The following is a 20,104-nucleotide window of genomic DNA, read 5'->3' as shown; positions in this document are numbered from 1 at the left end:
GTGCCTTTCTGGTTGCAGTGTCCGTAAGTTTAGACCTCGAAAGACTGGCTACAGAAAGAATATGGTTGCAGGGAATTTATTTGTCGGAGTTTCAGACGAAAATACAAGTGATGACCTACTTCGAAAATCCAAGATGGCGGGTTTCGATGGGTACCTTGTTTATTATTCGGTATGTGTATATTTTTTTTATTAAAAGAAAAATAAGTAACGTCAGGTGCCTGTGTTTTAATCATATTATACAATACAATGTACTAATTTAGTTTTAATCATACACTAGAACATCAGTTGAAAGATCTTTATCTGGACTAGCCATCAAGAACTCTTAATTAACACAAGCATCTTTTTGCCCAACTCCCAAGAGATAAATTAAGATAACAGCTGCTTACTTTAATTAAAGGTCACAGTGACCTTGAAATAGGCCGTGACACACCTTCTACTTTAGATGTATATTTTTGCCAAGTTTGAAAGCTCTGGGTCTAATAGTTTTCTAGTTATGAGCCAGACAGGATTTTTCCATATTTTGCTATAGCATCTTTGTTGCAAATATATAAAAATTGAAATATAATTTTTTTTTTCAATGAACACATATATAATTAGTTTTAATCATATTATACAATACTAATTTAGCTTTAATCATACTCTAAAACTTCAATTTGTTTTAATTACATTACATCAATTGAAAGATCTTTATCTGGACTAGCCATCAAGAACTCTTAATTAGCACAAGCAACTATGAGGCCATTTCTTTTTGCCCAACTCCCAAGAGATAAATTAAGATAACAGCTGCATCAGATCTAGAGATGGTCTTAGCTCTTGACAATAAACTCATTACTTTCTCTCTAATTTGACATGCAAATTTCTGCTATCAAAATTCTTCTTGACCAGTGCTTGATAATTAAGCCCATGGGACAAACTGAATTCCTCTCAAAGCATAAACATTTGTTACAGATTGCTGTAAAGTATATAATGAAAAAATAAGTTTTTACTTAATTTAACGTTTTTTAATAAGCATACAACTATATTTTTACACTGTTTAGGATTATGAAATTTAGAATTTAAAAGACTTAGTTTTTTAAAAAAATTCACTTTAATTAAAAGTCACAGTGACCTTGAAATAGGCTGCGACACACCTTCTACTTTAGATGTATATGTTTGCCAAGTTTGAAAGCTCTAGGTCTAATAGTTTTCTAGTTATGAGCCGGACAGAATTTTTCCATATTTGGCTATAGCATCTTTATTAAAGGTCAGAGCGACCTACTTTTTGTGCGTGACACACCGTCTACCCAAGAAGTATAAGTTGACAAAGTTTCATAATCCTAGGCCTAATAGTATTCAAGTTATGAGCCGGACAGGAATGGACAGACGGACGGACGGACATGAAGCCTATAACATAATACGTCCCGTCTTAAGACGGGCGTATAAAAACCATGGATATATCAACATGATTCAGAGTCCCAAGTTCCCAACTGCATATTCTTAAAGAATTTTACCCACTCTCTTAAGTCCTTGGGTTTTTTTCTCCACCCCATTAAGTTTGGGTTAACAAGGTTTGACTGTTCATGTATTTGTAATTATGTTTAAATTGGTAATCTTATCTAAGGCCTAAAGTCATTTTTGAGCTTTCCAGTTGAAAAAATTGTAAATTGTTCATATATCACTGGTTGCATGTCTTTACTAGTTTTGGACAAAACAGGGCAAGAAATATCATTGGTCAATGAGATACAAGACATAATAAGATGATAGGATTTTCATTCAAGTCTATACTGATATACATGTAATCTGATCAGTCAAAAAAGAACAGTAACAGCTGGCTTTTTTTTTTTAAGGGAATAAAATTGACAAGTATATTACCCAAAGCAGCCATTTAAATTGATGTATCTTTATAGCTATTGATGACTAAAGCTGATGGACCACAATGACTCATTTAAACAAGTCATGAGGAAAAGCAAGCACTTTAATATCTGAGGGTCCATCCATATAAGACCACTGCAATATGTTTCATTTTTAGATTATTAAGCATTTAGGTTAACTTTATGGGCCCATGGTTATTTCATTTTTGCACTTACTGTAAACCAACTTTTATTCGTGACAACTTTATTTCGCGATTAACCAAGGATAAACTAGTTCGCGACAATTTATTTTCGCGATCAAGCCTTTTTGCATATGTTTTTAATTGACAAATATACTATATTTAATAAGGACAGGTTCGCGGCGAGAAATATTCGTGATGATGAGGCTCTCGTGAACTTCGCGAAAATTTCTTGCACACAAATAAAAGTTGGTTTACAGTATTTTGTAATCCATGCTGTTTATTTGCTGTTTAAAATTTTTGTCTCCTCTTTGTATATATATATAAGAATGATTTAGAATTTTTAATCAGGATGTTCTGGAATCTAAATGGGCTATAATCAAGGTGAAGTTCTTTTACTAAGTTTGGAATGAGCAGAAGAAGGCATTAGAGTTTTGGAGATTCCTCCCCCCCCCCCATTACACATGTAAGGAAATATGGAAGGTGCTCATAAGATGACATCAGCCCAAGACCCTGCTTTTCATACACATACTATTCGTTTTAAACTACATGTATTCATAAAAAAAACCTTTCAATATACAGACATTATTTTACACTCTCCAAAGAAAACAATACAGCAAGATAAACTACTGTCCCTGGATTTCTAATCATTTGAAAAATCATCAAAAACAAAACTTCTACCCATATTTTGGCCTTTTTTGAAAACAAAGATTAGAATATATGAACAATTTTAAATGAAAAATATATTCTTTATCATTCTTTTTATCAGTTCGAGCTCATTTACAGTTACATAATATGTTGCCCAGACAGTAAATTAAAAACAAGTTTCTTACCATATAATTCCATGGCCATGATCATAGATTCCAAATATTACACATAATTTCAAAACTGTATACTAAACAGAACACTTATCATGAAGATCTCTCATTTCAAACTTTCAATGGGGGCTTTACTTCGGTATTATGCAGTATGTGTGTACAAGCCTTCAATACCCTGTAATTTTAGCCATATGAGATAAAGGGGCCCTTTTTCCTTCAAAAACGTATTTGGCAACTCCTCAATAAGCCTTGATAAATGGCATCCATTGAGATGCATTAAATGACTGGAAAACTAAGAAGTCTTTAAATTTTGAACAAGTACTGATTATATACCTTAAATTTTTGTCAGGTAAAATGTGTGTAAGTGGCCAGGTATACCAGGTATGGTAGAGAACAGGTAACGGCTAGGTAAACTCAGTCTGATATTTAGAGGGAGTAAACAGATGGGGCCTTGTTCTTAACAATCCATCCAAAAACAATACATGTAGGGTCTCATTTTATTGCATGACAATAATTTTAGAAAAGAAGTTTATTTAAACCTTAATAATGTTTATAACATATGATAAATGAAAAGTTGCTATGCTAGGATTTTCCTCTGAGTTTATGGATATAGAAAACACCTGGTATTGGATTTTAATACCTAAAATATACCTTTAACTATTTTAAAATTCAATTTTTAAAAAAATATTACTATTGTCTTAGTTTGATTTCAGGTTTTTGGTAATGGGGGTGCAGGAGGAGAAAATCTGGGAGAGGTACCCCCTCACTTCATTACAGTCAAACTTCCTTATCTTGAACCCGATAAGGCTAAGAAACACTTTGAGATATCCAAGGATTTGAGATATCTAGGATAAACCATCCTTAAGTATAAGTGGTTGGGACTTCCACATCACTGAAATATCCATGCTCAGTTCAACTCAACTTTCAAAGGAGTGTTTCACAAAAACCTGACTTTGTATCATCTTGTAATGTTTTTTTATTAATTTATACTTAGACCATCTTTAAAATAATGTTTATATGCCCTCTCCTGACTCAGGGTAAAATATTGGGTCAATAGGTTACAAGGTGAAAATTTCTTTTACCTATCTAAAAAATTTCGACATACATGTTGACAGAATGAAAAAAGGCAAGAATTAAAGGAAAATAAAAATATAGTTTTCTAGAGATTAAAAAAAAGTTAAGAGTAAGACCATTTTTACGCAGTTGATCCGGAGAGGGCAAATTAAAACAATTTTTTAAGATGGCCTTATTTTTCATGACTTGTCAAGTACAAAAAGTTGACTTTATATGTATGCCAAGTACTTACTTTTTCCATGCCTTCTGGATTTTAGATGCTGCCTTTTGTTTTAGCTTGTATTGTCGTTGTCGAGATTTTTCGGTACTTTTGATCTGCTTCTGGTTTTCCTTTTGTCGCAGGACTACTTCCTGTTCCGAGAGTTCTCTTTCCTTCCGCCTGTAAGATTTAGATTGACCAGGTTGAGAATGCTGAGAAGATTTGAAGAAATTTTGAAACGTGGCCGAGAGTGCTCTGAAGAACTGTGGCATTTCTGGTTATTTCCCTTCAATAATTATATAAAGCACTCCAAGAACTAAAACTAAAACTTCCCAATCACTCAAAACAGGGAAACTTCTTTTTATAATTTTTCACTCAATATCTTTAAAAAATCCAAGCTAATTTTTCAGAGTCTCCATTTTTGGAAATGTTTGAGAAGTGTCTTGGAGAATATTAAACCATGTCCATGTAGAACAGTTTTTGTATTATAAAAGAAGCTAGACCAATTTCAATGGGATATATTTATTCCAATATCCAGTCTTGTAAAGAACTCCTTATTCTTTCTCCAAATATTGATGGAAGTGATTGAAAAAAGGAAAGATGTTTAAATCCCCATCAAACACACTTTTTGTTTTTAAATAAATAATAATGAAACTGGGTGTTCAAACACCTGCACCATAAAAATTTCCGCTACAACTAAAACAAAACATCCAGAAAAGGTGTACAATGTACGTAATTCAAAGATAAACTTTTGCAATTAATGACCTTATGCTTTCTGTCAAACCCTGTTTCTATAGACATATACATTTAACATCCAATTATTAGCCCTCTACAATTTATCTGGTTATTTTGAAGAAAACTCCTAATCCTTTCTGTTATAGTATTTAAATAGCCACACAGCTTAAAAATCTGTAGTTTCTTTAGAAATGTTTGTCAAAAGATTGGATGTAAACTATTGAACTACCAATTTGTAAACTGACAAATTCTGTATTCAAGCGGGGCAAATAATCACAATGCTAATCTCTCACATTCAATTTACCCTTGATTTTAAAGTAATTGAAAGGAAATGGTGTATTTAAAAGATATATATTCAATAAAATTTTAATCAAATGCTGTACTTAAAGTACAAATTTATATTGTAAACAAGAAAGTGTGACATTATGAATTTGTTTGATTATACACTTCCCAAATTATGCACGGCAACAGAAATTTTAATGATTTCAACTTGAGATCAGAGATTAATTCAATAAAATTGAGATCGGAGACTAAATCAATAAAATTGAGATCTGAGATTAATTCAGTAAAATTGAGACCTATACAGATTTTTCCCACTAAAATAAAAATGATCAAAATTTAATAAAACAGATGCATTTTCAAAGAACTAAATGATGTACATTATCTGGGTTTTCATCAATCATTTTAAGCTATAAAAGTCTTCCATTACCCTACTAAATGAGAAGTATAATTATGTAAGACAATATTTGTTTTGTATGATACAAAGACTGTTAATTCATGCATATATCTGTTGATACCCAGACTGTTAAGTTTATAAAATTAATATCCTCAACAAAATGCACAACATGTTAGAGCTATTAATTAATAAATTAATTAATTATTAATAAATAATTATATTGTATACAAAAAAATATCTTAAAATAGTTTAAATTTTCAAGCATATATGTAAATAGCTTTATATATATGAAACAGCAACCATGTAAGTTTCCAATCAGTATAATTAAATATGACAAAGATACCACCCGTCAATTATAAAATGGTTTTTCAGCAAATTATGTAAAAAGTAGACTTTATATTAATACAGCCTACATTTTCAAAATCAGAAAACCTAGTGACAGTGAACATCATGGAAAATTAAAAGAAAATCAAAATTTGACATACTTTTTTTTACAGGAATTAATGTTTTATTAAGAATTATCAGGTGGTCCTTCTAGCAGAGTTCACTATAATCAGGTTTCACTGTATGACATAAAGTCGGTTAATCATTTTTAATTAAGAACAATTATACATAGAAACCAATAAAAACATAATTTTTTATTATCAGATTATGATGGTTGCAAACTGCATTATTTTCACACCATATTACAAAGTTTACCTCTCCAATTCATCATAAATTTGAATTATACTGGTACTGATGAGAAAATCTCTGAAATATATACAATTAGATACTCATTAAATGAAATGAGAAGAACAATATATGTTTCCCTCTTGTTTCATAGGTCTCAGAAAATTTCAAATAACATCTTTGAAATTGATAACAGAGGCAAGTCCATGTGATTGCAATCTCTGCCATAAATTTTGACAAGTGTCCATTGAAATTTTGCTTAGATCCTTCCCGGTGGAAAAAAAGTCACAGATGACTTGGATGGGTATCTGAACATCTAAGAAAATATTTGAAATAGGGGCCAAAACTGTTGGAAGAATAACATGTTGAAATACTGGTTACAGACAGATGGAAGACAGACAACTTATGATGGCATATTAGCTCTTCAATTAGTAGAACTTATTAAAAGGACAATTTCGGTAAAGGGCTAAGGATAAAGAAGTATTTTAGCAATTGTGAGGAAAAAAAAACAAGGATATATTATCAACCAAATGGTATATAAAAAGGAATTTAAAACATGCTAAAAAGTATTAAACTGAGCAAAAATATCAATTCAATTCTTAAATGTTTAACCAAACCAAACCTCCAACATCCCAACCCCGTCAGTGTGTGTAACTATTTTATGCCTTCCCTACAACATCTAAAGTATTAACTGGGCAATAGAAGAACCATCCTTCTGTTCCATTATGCTGAAACATGCTCTCAAGATCTGAAAACCCCAGTAAATCTCAAAATTCACCATCTGCAAAACTTTGTGTTGCCAAAAAAACACACACAAAATAGCTAAAACAGAAACAAAACACCAAGGCACTTAAAAAAAAACTACCTTCAAAAAGTTCCTTTTAATTATTCAGAGACTTGAAATATGGACTCCAAAATATTTACTGCCATATTCTGAAATATAATTCTACTATGTTCATGTACAGATTAAAAAAAACATATACTTTTAATCAGACAATTTACCTTGATGACCGTCTCCATGCAAACGCTTGGTTAATTGGCGGTAGTGAATTTGGCCTTTGGCTTTTCAAAGGTTCGTTCATAAATTTTCTTATGATGTTGAGTTTTGTTGTGAATTTTTGCCATTTCACACTTTTGGTTGTTCCAGTTAAGTCTGGTAATTGTTCCACAGTTCCTCCCATAATTAGATAACTTTATAAAAGCCACTAAAAACACTTGACTCTTGGAGTATTAAATTCCCACATCACATTTATAAAACAATGAAAATAAAATTGACCGAGATCAAATTAATCCATTATGAGCAAAGGTAATTATGGAATTTTTCTTTTTCATTTTCATTCTGGGATTTAAAAAAAAAATCTCCATCATAGAATTCTAAGGCTGTAAAAAAATTATTGCACAAATTTCATCCACTAATTTAGCACACACCAACTAACTGTTGAGAGCTCACAATTTAATATTGGAAATCAATCTGGTCATTCCACGAAAATTGAATTCTTCCCCATAAACAATATCCACGGACAATTCGAATTTTAAATTGTCTGTCAGATACGATAAACTTAGAGAACAAAAGCTCACACACCAGTTCTCTTCTAAAGAGTTATCTTTACATCTACATAAATCCTGTCTTTAAAATAGGCTATTTAAAATCTACTTTCTATAATCCCCATTTAAAAGAAGTAATTCAATAATTAAAAAAACACTTTTAATGGTTGAGTATTTGCATTAAAGGTACGACTGACTATCTCGTAATTTTTCTGTCGGACAATAGCCATAGAGTTCATGTTACCAATCAAAGGCTATTCAATTCCCCTAACACCTAGGAAATCTACCCAGACGATTTGTAACAAATAAATAACAATAAGGAATTAAGATACCAGTAATATGAAAAAGAGACTCCTTTTTGGAATGCTGTTGGTATATCATTTCCCAAATTTATTGTTCAATGTTTTAATTTACTTAGATTATACAGTCTACAATGGTCGAATCTTCTGTTCAACTTGGTCAAAGTATCTAATCAAGTTGATTTAGTTTGGAGAGATTATCTGATATCTTAAAAAAAATGAAAAGTTTTCCTGAAATAATTTTTTAACTGTTCCATTCACATAGCCCATTATTATGGGGGTTGGGAGTGGGGTAGGGGTTAGGGAGGGTAGGTGGAGGGAGACACTTGTCATACTTTTACCTCATCAACAAATCTAACACAGAGTTTTTTTATGCTCAATAAAAACATTGGACTTTTGACAGATTCATAATGAAAACAATATTTAATCCAGGCATAACAACAGTTGATATGTAATCAAACAAGTTTGATACTTTTTTAATAGTACAGCATGACATATCAAAATTTAAAAAATGACAAAAATAAAGATACTAAAAATGTCAAACAAACCTTCTAAAAGAAACAATTTTGATTTGGTCATACTGCATCCCTTCATATGTCAGAATCCTACTGATACTATCTCTGACACACACATTGCATGAGACCTCCAAGAAAAAAAAATCAAACACTCCCATCCAAGACCTCCATTTTAATATTTCTCCTCAGAATAAAATGCTCCAATCTTTTTGAAAATGATTCAGTCTCAGAGCCATAAAAATCAATGATGTAGTTGACTCTAAAGAGCAGCATCTTTTATGCAATGATGGGCAGATTGATTGTTTCATTATCCAAGTACTTATGATGCAAATTGTAGTATGCTACCCTAGCCACTATTAAAACAGACCTTTCCAATATTCAGAACTGATTCATGATCATTAAAGATAAAATCCATGCAAGTTATTTCTGTAAATTCTTTTCTTAAGATTTTTATTGAAATAAAAGTAAATGATCTTTTAGTCCATTGTAATTGGCCTAAAATGCACCAAACATTGATTTGAAAATTTCTACAAAACAATCTGATCCCCTTTAAAAAATCAATTTCTCTAATCATGCCATGAGTTCAAGTAAAATGTTTCAATATAACTAGCAACATTAATGATGTACCCTAATGTGTTTGAATCTTCAGACAAGCTCTAAGGACAGTCAAATTATTAAGACTTTTTTCATCTTGCCAAATAAAGTATTTTATTGAGTCTTGGAATCTAGATTGATAAGAACATTCACAAATTTTTAAGTACCTATAGAGCTACAGTTCAGCCTCAGTAAAGTGGACTCCAATTATCTGGATGTTTCACCTTTCAATCAAATTTTAGGGGGACACAATTTACATTTGTAGAGACCTTGCAATTATTACAGGCAAATTTCAGCTACTGTAACACTTCATTATTTTGGGCAGCTATATAGCTTGAAAATACAAGCATCAAAGTTAACAAGGTTGAACTGAATACATGTACCACAAAAACATTTAAAACTCATAGACAATTATCAATATGTATAAAGTATCTGCATATTAATCGAATAAAAAATCTCAAAAACAGGGAACACTAAAGCACATAATCAATTTTATAGCATGTTAATGTTTTCCGATTAAAGTTTTTTCTATTGAATTTAAACCTTTTAGGATCAATGTATATATTATTAAACCTTGTGTTTTCCAATATTGGATAATGAATAATTTCCAGTTACAGAATGAATTTAATTCCCATAAGTCTTCCAAAATCAGAAGCAATGGATGTTTTTTACAGTAAAATCTGATTATAATAACTTCAAAAATAAGGAAGTTCATTTTGTCAATTAATTTGAAAATTTTATGCCTATGATTTTCTCATTTGAACAAAACATTTGAAAATTTTATAATTTTCAGTTTTGAAAAAGTGAAAATAATTTCATAACATAAATTTAATAGGATTAGCATCCTGTACCCTCGATTGGAATTTATGTCTGCAGTCTTATCAACTGGATCATTTCAAGCCTTTACAGCAAATTTACCTAAAGGTTAAAAGTTCTTCTACAGGTGCAGATTACAATGTAAATTTATATGTATTTTTTACATAACAAAAATGCAGAACAAGTAAATAATCCCCAAAATGAGGTGAGAATAGTATCTAAATTTTTTAAATTCATTTGACAGGAAAATCTTTAAGTATACATTCAAAAATTTACAGTCCCTGTATATGTGTAAAAGCAGTTATGCTATATTCATCTACGTAATGACTTTGTTTTCTAAAATTTTGCTGAAATCTTTCTTTTAATATTTTTACAATTACATGAGATTTGAAAATATTTGATTAAATATTTATGGTTCTTGACTGAACTGTACTCACTTTTTCTTCTGTTTGGGCTCTTTCTTTTCCCTTATCTTTGGCACTTCCTCTTCCTGTAGAACCTCTTCCTGTTTGACTGTTGGAGGAGGTTCCTGTTCGACCAGACTCATTTCTTTGAACACAATATTTTGGCGATTAATGACTTCCTCTTTGTGTTTTTTGTCCTCTTTCTTTCTTGTTTCTTCCACAGCTCGCTTCCTACAGTATAATAATTCATTAAATTAATTTTTTGATGAATTATTCATAATAATTTTTTAAATCACATCAAAACAGACATATATATAATAAATTATATTTTAACAACAATTTACTGTATTGAAAAGATAAAATGGTCCTAGAGAAACACATCAGCATTACAACTGACACATTTTATGCTAATTTTGATAAAGTGTTTGTATTTATAGAATCAAAACAATAGAAATAGAAATACATTGATTCCAACATTGGCCAGTTCTGCCTACCTTGCAGCCTCTTTCCGAAGCTGGTCATGTTTCATCAAGTTTACTTACAAAAATTTGCAGTGAAATATTATTTCTCATCATGTTAATATGCAATGTTATTATTACAATTAAAAAGTGCAAAACAAATGAAACATACAATACTAATACATTGTAATTCCATTGTAACATTTATTTTTTATTTTTTCATTTTATTTTTTTGGTTACATGTATTTCACATATGCAAAAATATATTGCAATTATATATCACTGCAGGAGGCAGTAATCTGCAAACTGATTGTTGAAAAAAAAACACTCTCAACATCTCAATGAAATTTGATATATCAATGTTAAAGTTGCATTACATGAAGAATGCCTCAAGAGCGGGTTATATCGTTTTCAGTAATGAAGTGCTTTGACATGACAATAAATATACAATTAAGAGGCAATCTAGTAGAAGAGAGATGTAACTTAAAGCAACTTACATAGACATGAGGTGCATGTATATAGCCACTTTTTGATTCAAAGATCCTATATGTTAACTAAGAGTAATCTCTGCTTCAAGACGAAAATATTTTTTGATATGGTACTGCAAAAACAAATCACGTAATTTAGCTTTATACTGTATACAAGTTTGTTTTTGACCTGTGTTATTTTCGGTCTTTTAGACTTGCACACAATTTTGCCCTGTTTAAATATCAATTTATATTCTGTCAATTCTGTAAAATAAAATTGTTTTTAACACTTTGATCATTTCTAATTCACCTACTAAGGTTGGGTGAACGAGGCAAAAATAAAACGGAGGCCAAAATGTCCCTGAGTGTATTGTGTATTATATATCTCAAACCTTATACATGAGCCCAAAATGCCTTGAGTCAATTAAAATAAAAAATAAAACCTGTAAAATGAAAAAAATTTAAATCAAAAGGTTTCAAAATTCCATAACACAAGCGTTTTCATATGGTGAATAATAAGTGTACAAATTTTTGCCTATTTAGGTTGGAATCCTTGCAATAGTTTGTCTGAAACCGATGGTGACTTTTTGACAAAAAAACACAAACAAAAATAAAAAACACCTGTAAAATTCATATATAATAATCCAATCAACATGTTTATATCGTTCGATGACACACCTATTTTCATATTGTACTTGTATGACAGTAATTTTCTATTCACGGCATTTTCCGTTTTCGATGTTGCACTGCGTACTTACGTAGTAAGCATACCCACCTAATACCGGAGCATCTGATGAAAAAATATATACATATATTCCTACGTGGTAAAACATCGGATTTATTCAAAAGTTTACTGTTTTGTTGCCATGACTGTCAAAAATACCATGTTTCAAAATGTGTGTGTGCTACTGCTATTTTAACGGTCGTCTTGGCGATTTTAAAACAAGTCGAAATCCTTGTGGTTTTTTTCATGCAGTGCACTTTTTTTTTTACTGTAATGTTGAACAAATCAATATTATTTATACGTTCACTATAAAATAATTAATATCAAATAGAAATACATTTTTCCAACATTTAAGTACGTTTAATTTGATGCCTACCTTGCAGCCTCTTTCCGGGAAAGCTGGTTTTGTTTCATCACAAAAAATTGACGTGTATCATTTCTAAAACTCTGCCAGTCCTGGATTGGATTTTATTTGAAGAATTTTCATTAAAAAGTCACAATAATAAATAAGGTATTTCATAGATCTACTATATACTTCAAAATTAGTCAAATAAGTCACTGTTTACCGTTTCCATGTGAAAGTGGGCTATATAGAAAAGCACCATTCAGATTCTTTGTCTGGCTGAATTTATAAGCAATTAAGTTGGATTTAAACGCATAGTTTATCACCAAGTGTTTATTCAGAAGCAAGATTTGCGATAACGAATGACTGAATACCTGGATACTGAGGGCAGCTAGATCCTGAATACCCGTAATAGACAGTGCCCCCTGCTCCAGCATGTACTGTGCGACATCGTGGTGCTCTCCCATCAAAGCATAATCCAGGGGCGTGTACCTAAAATATAGTAGTTAGAATTTACATTAAACCACACACGTATGGTTTAATCTACTGCTCCTCAACATCTATATATTAAATACAATGAATTTGTTGAACAGAATCAGGGGTCCTAATCTTATTGCTACTCTATGTTATAAATACAGCCAAACCTCTTCATCTTAAACTCAATGGAATTGAGAGTAAACTTCAAGACGTCAAAAAAATTGAGATAACATTAAAATGCATATATATACAGTAGAAAAGTGGTTGGGGTTTCCAATTCACTCTGACATTATAACATTGTATTCAAGATAAACCAAAGTTTGAGTGTATATCTCACGCTACTATTTCTTTGACACTACATGTAGAATTTATCTATAATCACCATTTTTTGTTTTTTTTTAATTAAAACATTGCAAAAAATTTTCTTCTTTTTTTTTATTACAAAACAGTGTGATCTCCCCTTCTGAACTTTCATCAACAGAATCTTTCCCTCTTTTATATAATTTCATTGATCATGTTAGCAAAATAGTACTGTAAGCATATTACATATGGCTGCATTATGTATTCTTTTACAAGAAAGCACTTTTGGTGGAGAGTAACTTCCATTAGTTCAATGCTAAATGTCTTGAACATATACACAGGAATAGGAACATTAAGAAATCACTCAATCAAATCTACGCTAACTTGTTTGAAAATTAATTTCTGCCAAATATTGTACACACTTAAAATAATGTAATTACAATATAAGGAAAACAGATTATCAATAAAATAAATTTGAGTTTCAACAAGAGATTATGACTTAAGACAAAAGAGAAAGTCAAAGGAAATCTGTTTTGGAAATCTCACTTTTGGCAGAAAATTTTTTTGTATACATTTTGTAATTCATTACAAGAAAGAGCAATTGCAAGATACATCTCAGATGATAATTCCTATGCAACTAAAAACATTTTTACATTCTCAGAGCAATACTGAAAAAAAAATCTTAAACAGTCAATATCTGAAATTCAATTTCCACTTCACGTTTGTTGCAATTAAATTGAAAATTGTTCTGAATGCCAATTGTATACTTAACAAAAATTGTTGTCTGCAGTTTGTTGAAACCAGCTGCTCAGTATCAATGAAATTTTGGGTTAAATTAGTAAAGGCAAATAAGTTAAATACCATTATTTGTCCATGTTCAAATAGTATTTGCATAAACTCATGTAAGATGCTATTGAAATTACGTACACGTGCAGAATTTCAATTTGACATGTCAAAATTGGAACTATGCAAACAAGTAATCATTTATTGCATCAAGATAACTTGCAGTGAAATAATAACTGCTGCCAAATCTCTTTTCTAAACAAATATTTTTTTAAATTTTACAACAAAGTATTTGTCTATCAGCAAATCGAAAGAAAATGAAAGCTAGGCATTCAAAGCAGGTATATTGGATCACATTATTTTTAAAAAAGTAATTCAGGTCGAATAACATCTAGCATATGTAATTAAAATGATTTTTTTTGTATGACATGAATATCTACCTCATTGAGCTACATCAATATCAAGAAATTAGAGTAAATTAGGTCACAAGAAAGCTGAACATGAAAAATATTTTGTAACGGAGAGGAGAAAATGCAGCGGACCAGACCGGGATTCAAACCCGGGCCACCTGAATCTCCGGTCAGGTGCTGTACCAACTGAGCTATCTGGCCACCGGCGATCAAACCCAGCTGACCACCACAATTGAAATATTCCCAGCAAAAATAATATAATCAAATGTTACATGTAGTTTAAAGTCATTAGGAAAGTCCAAGGATTCTGATGAATGTGATAATAAGATGCTCTCATCAAGATGCACCTAGTAAGCATGAAGTTCTATGAATTACTTAACCATTATAAATAAAATGTTTTGAATACATTTTTTTTAAAAAAGTAAGCTCACAAGAAAGGTCAAGGCTGGAAGAAATGCTGTCACTATAATTAAAGGTGCATCTGTGAAGGAATTTTTATGAATTTGAAGAATACCTAATTGTAATTAAGAAAATGAATTAAATGCAAAAATAAGAAAGGTAAGGTCAAGGTCATAGAAAAGATCACTAGCTGTTACAAATTTTTTCACAGAGGAGAGGCAGATGATGGCTATCATGGCATACTTCATGCTGTGATTTTGGCATAAGTAGTTATACAATTGGTGAAAAATTCAAGAGTTATCTCTCTTGGTTTTACCAGGTACATATAAAGCTCATACAGCAGCCACAAGATAAAATAATCCTATAAAATTATAAGCATGCCATACTAGAACCCTAAAAATATGCGAAATCAATTGCTGAATAATTTCACAAAAATCCCTGCTTGCAAAATAAATTAACTCATATTTATTTTCTGGTGGTAGAATCTATTAATAGATTAGAACAGTTATTTGACCAGTTCAGAATAAGAAATAAACCAATTCGGTGGTGCTGTAAATATACCCGTACAAGGCATTATTTCTAAATCTCAGTTTTTTTTCTCAGTTCAATGACCTGTGGAATAAAATATTGTTTCATAAAAGTTCAGCCATTTCCCAAAAAATTTATTTAGCAAGTTAACATAGGTACTCATTTTACCAGCTACGAATAAGCCGACAAGTTCCGATTCAATTTGACCCTAAATCAAAAAAAATATCTGTCTCACACATTATCCACTGGCATGCCCAAGAAAATTTAAAATCATTGCTTACAAATAAGTTACATGTATTTGTGTTTCCGAAGGATAAAGAGAAACTAGAGGTACTGTGAGCACTGTGCTCACTTTAATGATTGCCCACGTCTCCTCTATGATTATCATAGCAAGTCCAAGTTTTGCTCTGAAAGACCTAAAATAAGTGTCAGATCAGTAAAATAATTGGTGCACAATGGAATTTTGAATAAAGAATCTGTGAAAGTATCATCAAATCCTATTCAGTGGTATAGGAGGAATTGCGGATAGGAGATGGGTATACCCTTCAATATAAGAAAGAATGACAGTATCCATGTTTTGCTAAAGGAGCCTAAATTATGTATCGATCAAAAAATAAATTAGAAGATGCATTTTGGCACTATTTATTATTTAACAAAGCTTCTGTAAAAGCCTCATCAAATTCTGTGAAAGTCTCATTAAATTTCATTCAGTGGTAGAATAGGATTTGGGAGAAGAAATGGGTCAAAGCGTGTAAGACGGGCTAACGTACAGCTAGACGGACAAAAGTAATGACGGATGGATGGACAAACATCCCATCAATATATATACCCTCTACCCCTTCTTTTCAAGATTGGGTGTAATAAGTCATGTTAACAATGAAGAAAACAACGAAAAATGAATACTTATTATAGTGTTTATAATGGGTATTCGGAACTAGTAAAAGGAAAACACAAAAATATTCCGATATCTTCCAGTGTTCTAAGTATATATTTAAGACAAACTTTTAGTATTTGTTAGAGTACATATCAAACTGACTTTTGATACCTGGAATGTTATGTGAAAATTTGACATTTCTACAGAGGTTTTTCTGCAGACTTACGCGTCGTGTTGATTCAGATTTGTTGCATTGTAAAAGTATGGCAACTGTTTCAAGTACGATAACAAAATCGAACTGACAGTGAAAAAATCAAACTTCACATAATTCAAACACATATCAATAGGCCTTCTTACCATAGGTATCAATTTATTTTTACACCTTGAATTTGTTAATTATCAGCTCTTCAATTAATAATTATTTGGAACTGGTCAAAATTCGGAACTGGCCAAAGGACTGTAGTAGTAGGAAGAAATTATTAATTACTCTTATGTATTATAAATTCTAAAATATGCTAACCAATGTCACATCGTATGTAAGCTGCATACTGTAGATTATTATATTTTTGTGACACCTTATTTTTGTGAGATAGCTATTGCGTATTTATAAGTGAGGCAACATTTTTGCTAGCTATATATGGTTTTGTTACACATAATCCTTACTATCATAAATATACAAGAAATTGTAATTTTCCTCAACAGACAAACTCGCGTAACTACGTGAAAAATTGAAGTTTTCATTAATAAAAAGTTTTTTACAGTAATAAGGTTAGAGTAGAAATATTGCCTATTATCAATCAAGCTCAGATTTCATATCAACTATGCACTTGAGTGATGGTTCAATGTGCCTGAGAAACTAACCTGTCCTCTGTCATCTCCATGTGGTTAGGAAAGGCTTGGTACTCAATCAGTAACTTAACAGCATCTAAATGTCCTTTACTACACCCCCAGTGTAAAGCTGTCATACCCTGAAATAGTCAAATATTATTTAATGTCTATCTAATTATCAACTTTTCATCTTCAAGTTATAAATTACTCACTTTCAATGAAATGTACAATTCATGTATGAAATGCTGAAATTTCGTAACTTCCTAAAGTTTAGTAGAACTATAAAGATATTTACATATATATATTTCATGTACATTAATTTGTATGAAACATTAAATTTTAAACCCTTAGGGTTTAATTTAATTATAATGAAATGAACATCCTGTCACTTGACTTACATCTCTGTCCCTGGCATTAACATCTGCCTTGTGTTCTATTAACACTGACATACAGTTCACAAAACCACCATACGCAGCGCACTGCAAAGGAGTCCGCCTGTAGGAGACAAGAAAGAGGAAAGCTCATATCATGCAGGCACATTCTTTTCCTCTAAATCAGTGGGATATTTAATCACTTTCAATTTAAAAAGACAGAACTGTACTGACAAAGTTCAATTTTGGTGAATTTCACTTAAATACTTTCTGTATCTATATTTGGTTGATTATAATTTTGGTTTGATACTTTTTCAGAGAAAGGTTTATTTAATTACAAGCTGATCATGTATGCTTTAGATCTACATATATGACGAGAATTTAACTTCAGAATCTCACTTTATGTTATCCTAAATTATAATTGAAATTATTGAAATAAATATACTATAAAGTGTCCTACAAAAAAAACAAAGTGTCTTTCCCAATGAAAAAAAAATGCTGTACACGTATGAGATTACTGTAAACCAACTTTTATTCCTGCATGAGAAATTTCAGCTACTTCGTGAAAGCCTCATCATCACGATTATTTCTCACCGCAAACCCGTCCTTAAAGTCTCTGTGTCTATTAACAACAGATCCAAAATAGACTTGGTAAATCGCGAAATAAAGTCATTGTGAATAAAAGTTGGTTTACAGTATGACTTATAAATCGACTGACCCTGAGTAATCTCTGATGTTAGGATCCACGCCATACTTAATGAGAGTCTGGCAAATGTAGGAATGCCCACCTAAAGCTGCCCTGTTATAGAGGAAACAAAACGAAATATTAACATGTCAGAAGAAAACTTCACCATTGTTTTTTTCTTCTTTTGTCACACTTATTTCTTCAAAGAATCATTGATGCAAGTACATGTAATTGCCATATGTCTGAAAATGCGTATCCTCAAGAGAATTTTTTTTTTCACGAACTTCGAGTTGTGTATTGAATAAAATTTTACCAATGAAGGGGTGACCTTCCATCAAAATCCAGAACATCGACTCTAGCACCATAATCAATCAATGACTGAACCACACTCGTGTGTCCCATCTCGCAAGCTCGGAACAAGGCAGTGTGCTTCAGGCGGTCCACAGCATCGATATGAGCTCCCTGGTCCAGTAGAAGCTTCACCGTCGAAGCATGGCCTGACAAACCAGCAGCATGAAGGGCTGAAACACCAAAGAAAGTGATGATTTAGTTAACTTCTACATCGAATGTCATTTGAAAATTTTAAAAAATTCATAAAATTACCAAATTCAATAAATTGTAAGAGAATGTCATTCATCAATCTTAAGTTTCAAGAAGATTTTAAAAATTACTCCTGCAATTAAAAATCATTAAAGGATCATCAGTTTCACACACATACGGTAGATTCCTAAATATACACGAGAATTATAGCACAAATTTGTGAAAAGCACCATTGACAAAATTAAAATTACCCATTTTTATTGCTATGGTGCTGATATATATGAAAAATCTGTTGAGCAACCATCTACTTGTGAATACCGTAATTGTTCTTGCTATTGTCTAAGAGCACTTTTGCAGTAAATGTGTACTAATCATCTCGAAATAAAAGGAATTTGCAGAAATTTTTTTCACTCAGATACACAACAGGATTAAATTTACCATACTGGTAAGTAATGGACACGCTTAGTTAAGTGGACTTACCTGATCCTTCGTGACTGTCTACCTGCTGTATGTCCACATTATGTTTGAGATAGACTCCGATGACCTCATCCGCACCCTTCCCAGCAGCCCATATAAATGCCGAGCGACCCTCAATGTCTGGCTCATCCACAACATTCTTACACGAAAGGAACACTTCAACTGTTTCCTATAGGAGAAAAGAAAATTAACGTCAAATCACATTTGTCATGTAAATAGATTTGTAGCATAATTAAGAGTTATTCCCCTTTGTTAAGATTGTCATACCACCCTAATTTGAATACATACATTATGTTTGCTCTGAAATTAATTTGAAAACCATATCAGAAAAAAATACTGTGCAATAGCAATCTAGTAAATAAAATCATTTTAAAATAAAAATGACTCAATCAGTAGATCATTTTTTTCTTGACTCACATAGTGATTATTCTGAGCAGCATAATGGAGTGGAGTGGCACCATTAGAATCTGATACAGAGTATTCAGCACCATTGTCCAGCAGCAGCGCAACCACAGCAGAATGGCCTATCAAATAAGAAATCATCTGTGATAAAATGTGCACTGCCTGTCTGCACCCTAAATATTGTATTGTATTGGTTTTTGACTATACTGAGAGAGTTTAAGCAAGTAATGCTTGTGCAGATCTAATTGGATTTTCAAAATTTAATCCATAGTGATAATTGAAACTTACCCAGTACAGCTGCCCAGTGTAATGGTGTCCTGAACATGTTATCTAGAGCAGACACATTACAGTTCTCCACTGACGTCTGAAAGAAATCAAAACAGGCATTGGGTATTACGGTACTAAATAGTGTGTCTCATGAAACCAATGTGTCCGGTTATCAAGACTAGAACTTAAAATTACTGACATTAAATTAAAATATTTACAGGCCCCCAGGGTCATAAAACTTTTGATCTCGGTCTCACTTTTCCACTATATTTTCCTTTGGTAAAAGTGAGACTGAGATCAAAAGTGAGCTCATCTGAGTTTTATTACCCCAGGGTCAGGTTTTCATTGAAATATTCAGTGAATACAAGTAAATGTTACCAGTGCTCTAACAATGGCCT

The 20,104-nt window shown here is 31.6% G+C and overlaps 1 protein-coding gene across 1 annotated transcript in view; it reads right to left on the bottom strand.

The window, feature by feature from the left end:
* The window catches only part of LOC134269724 (inversin-A-like), a gene marked incomplete at its 5' end in the record, with an annotated part of 43,758 nt that extends 23,659 nt beyond the window's left edge, over window positions 1-20,099 (bottom strand). The window contains 14 exon segments of the mRNA XM_062751932.1: window positions 4,154-4,300; window positions 7,203-7,331; window positions 10,398-10,604; window positions 10,868-10,910; window positions 11,467-11,530; window positions 12,740-12,857; window positions 16,998-17,104; window positions 17,363-17,459; window positions 18,054-18,134; window positions 18,334-18,541; window positions 19,041-19,206; window positions 19,455-19,561; window positions 19,728-19,803; window positions 20,085-20,099. Of these exon segments, the coding sequence (XP_062607916.1) occupies window positions 4,154-4,300; window positions 7,203-7,331; window positions 10,398-10,604; window positions 10,868-10,910; window positions 11,467-11,530; window positions 12,740-12,857; window positions 16,998-17,104; window positions 17,363-17,459; window positions 18,054-18,134; window positions 18,334-18,541; window positions 19,041-19,206; window positions 19,455-19,561; window positions 19,728-19,803; window positions 20,085-20,099 (1,565 nt within the window).
* Between the last annotated feature and the right edge of the window lie 5 nt (window positions 20,100-20,104).

The sequence above is a fragment of the Saccostrea cucullata genome, unplaced genomic scaffold, assembly GCF_032062105.1.
Source record: "Saccostrea cucullata isolate Sc308-1 unplaced genomic scaffold, CSIRO_AGI_Scuc_v1 ctg763, whole genome shotgun sequence".
Lineage (NCBI taxonomy): Eukaryota > Metazoa > Mollusca > Bivalvia > Ostreida > Ostreidae > Saccostrea > Saccostrea cuccullata.
Note: the sequence above shows the minus strand (reverse complement) of the source record. Positions and strands in the feature narration are given on the sequence as shown.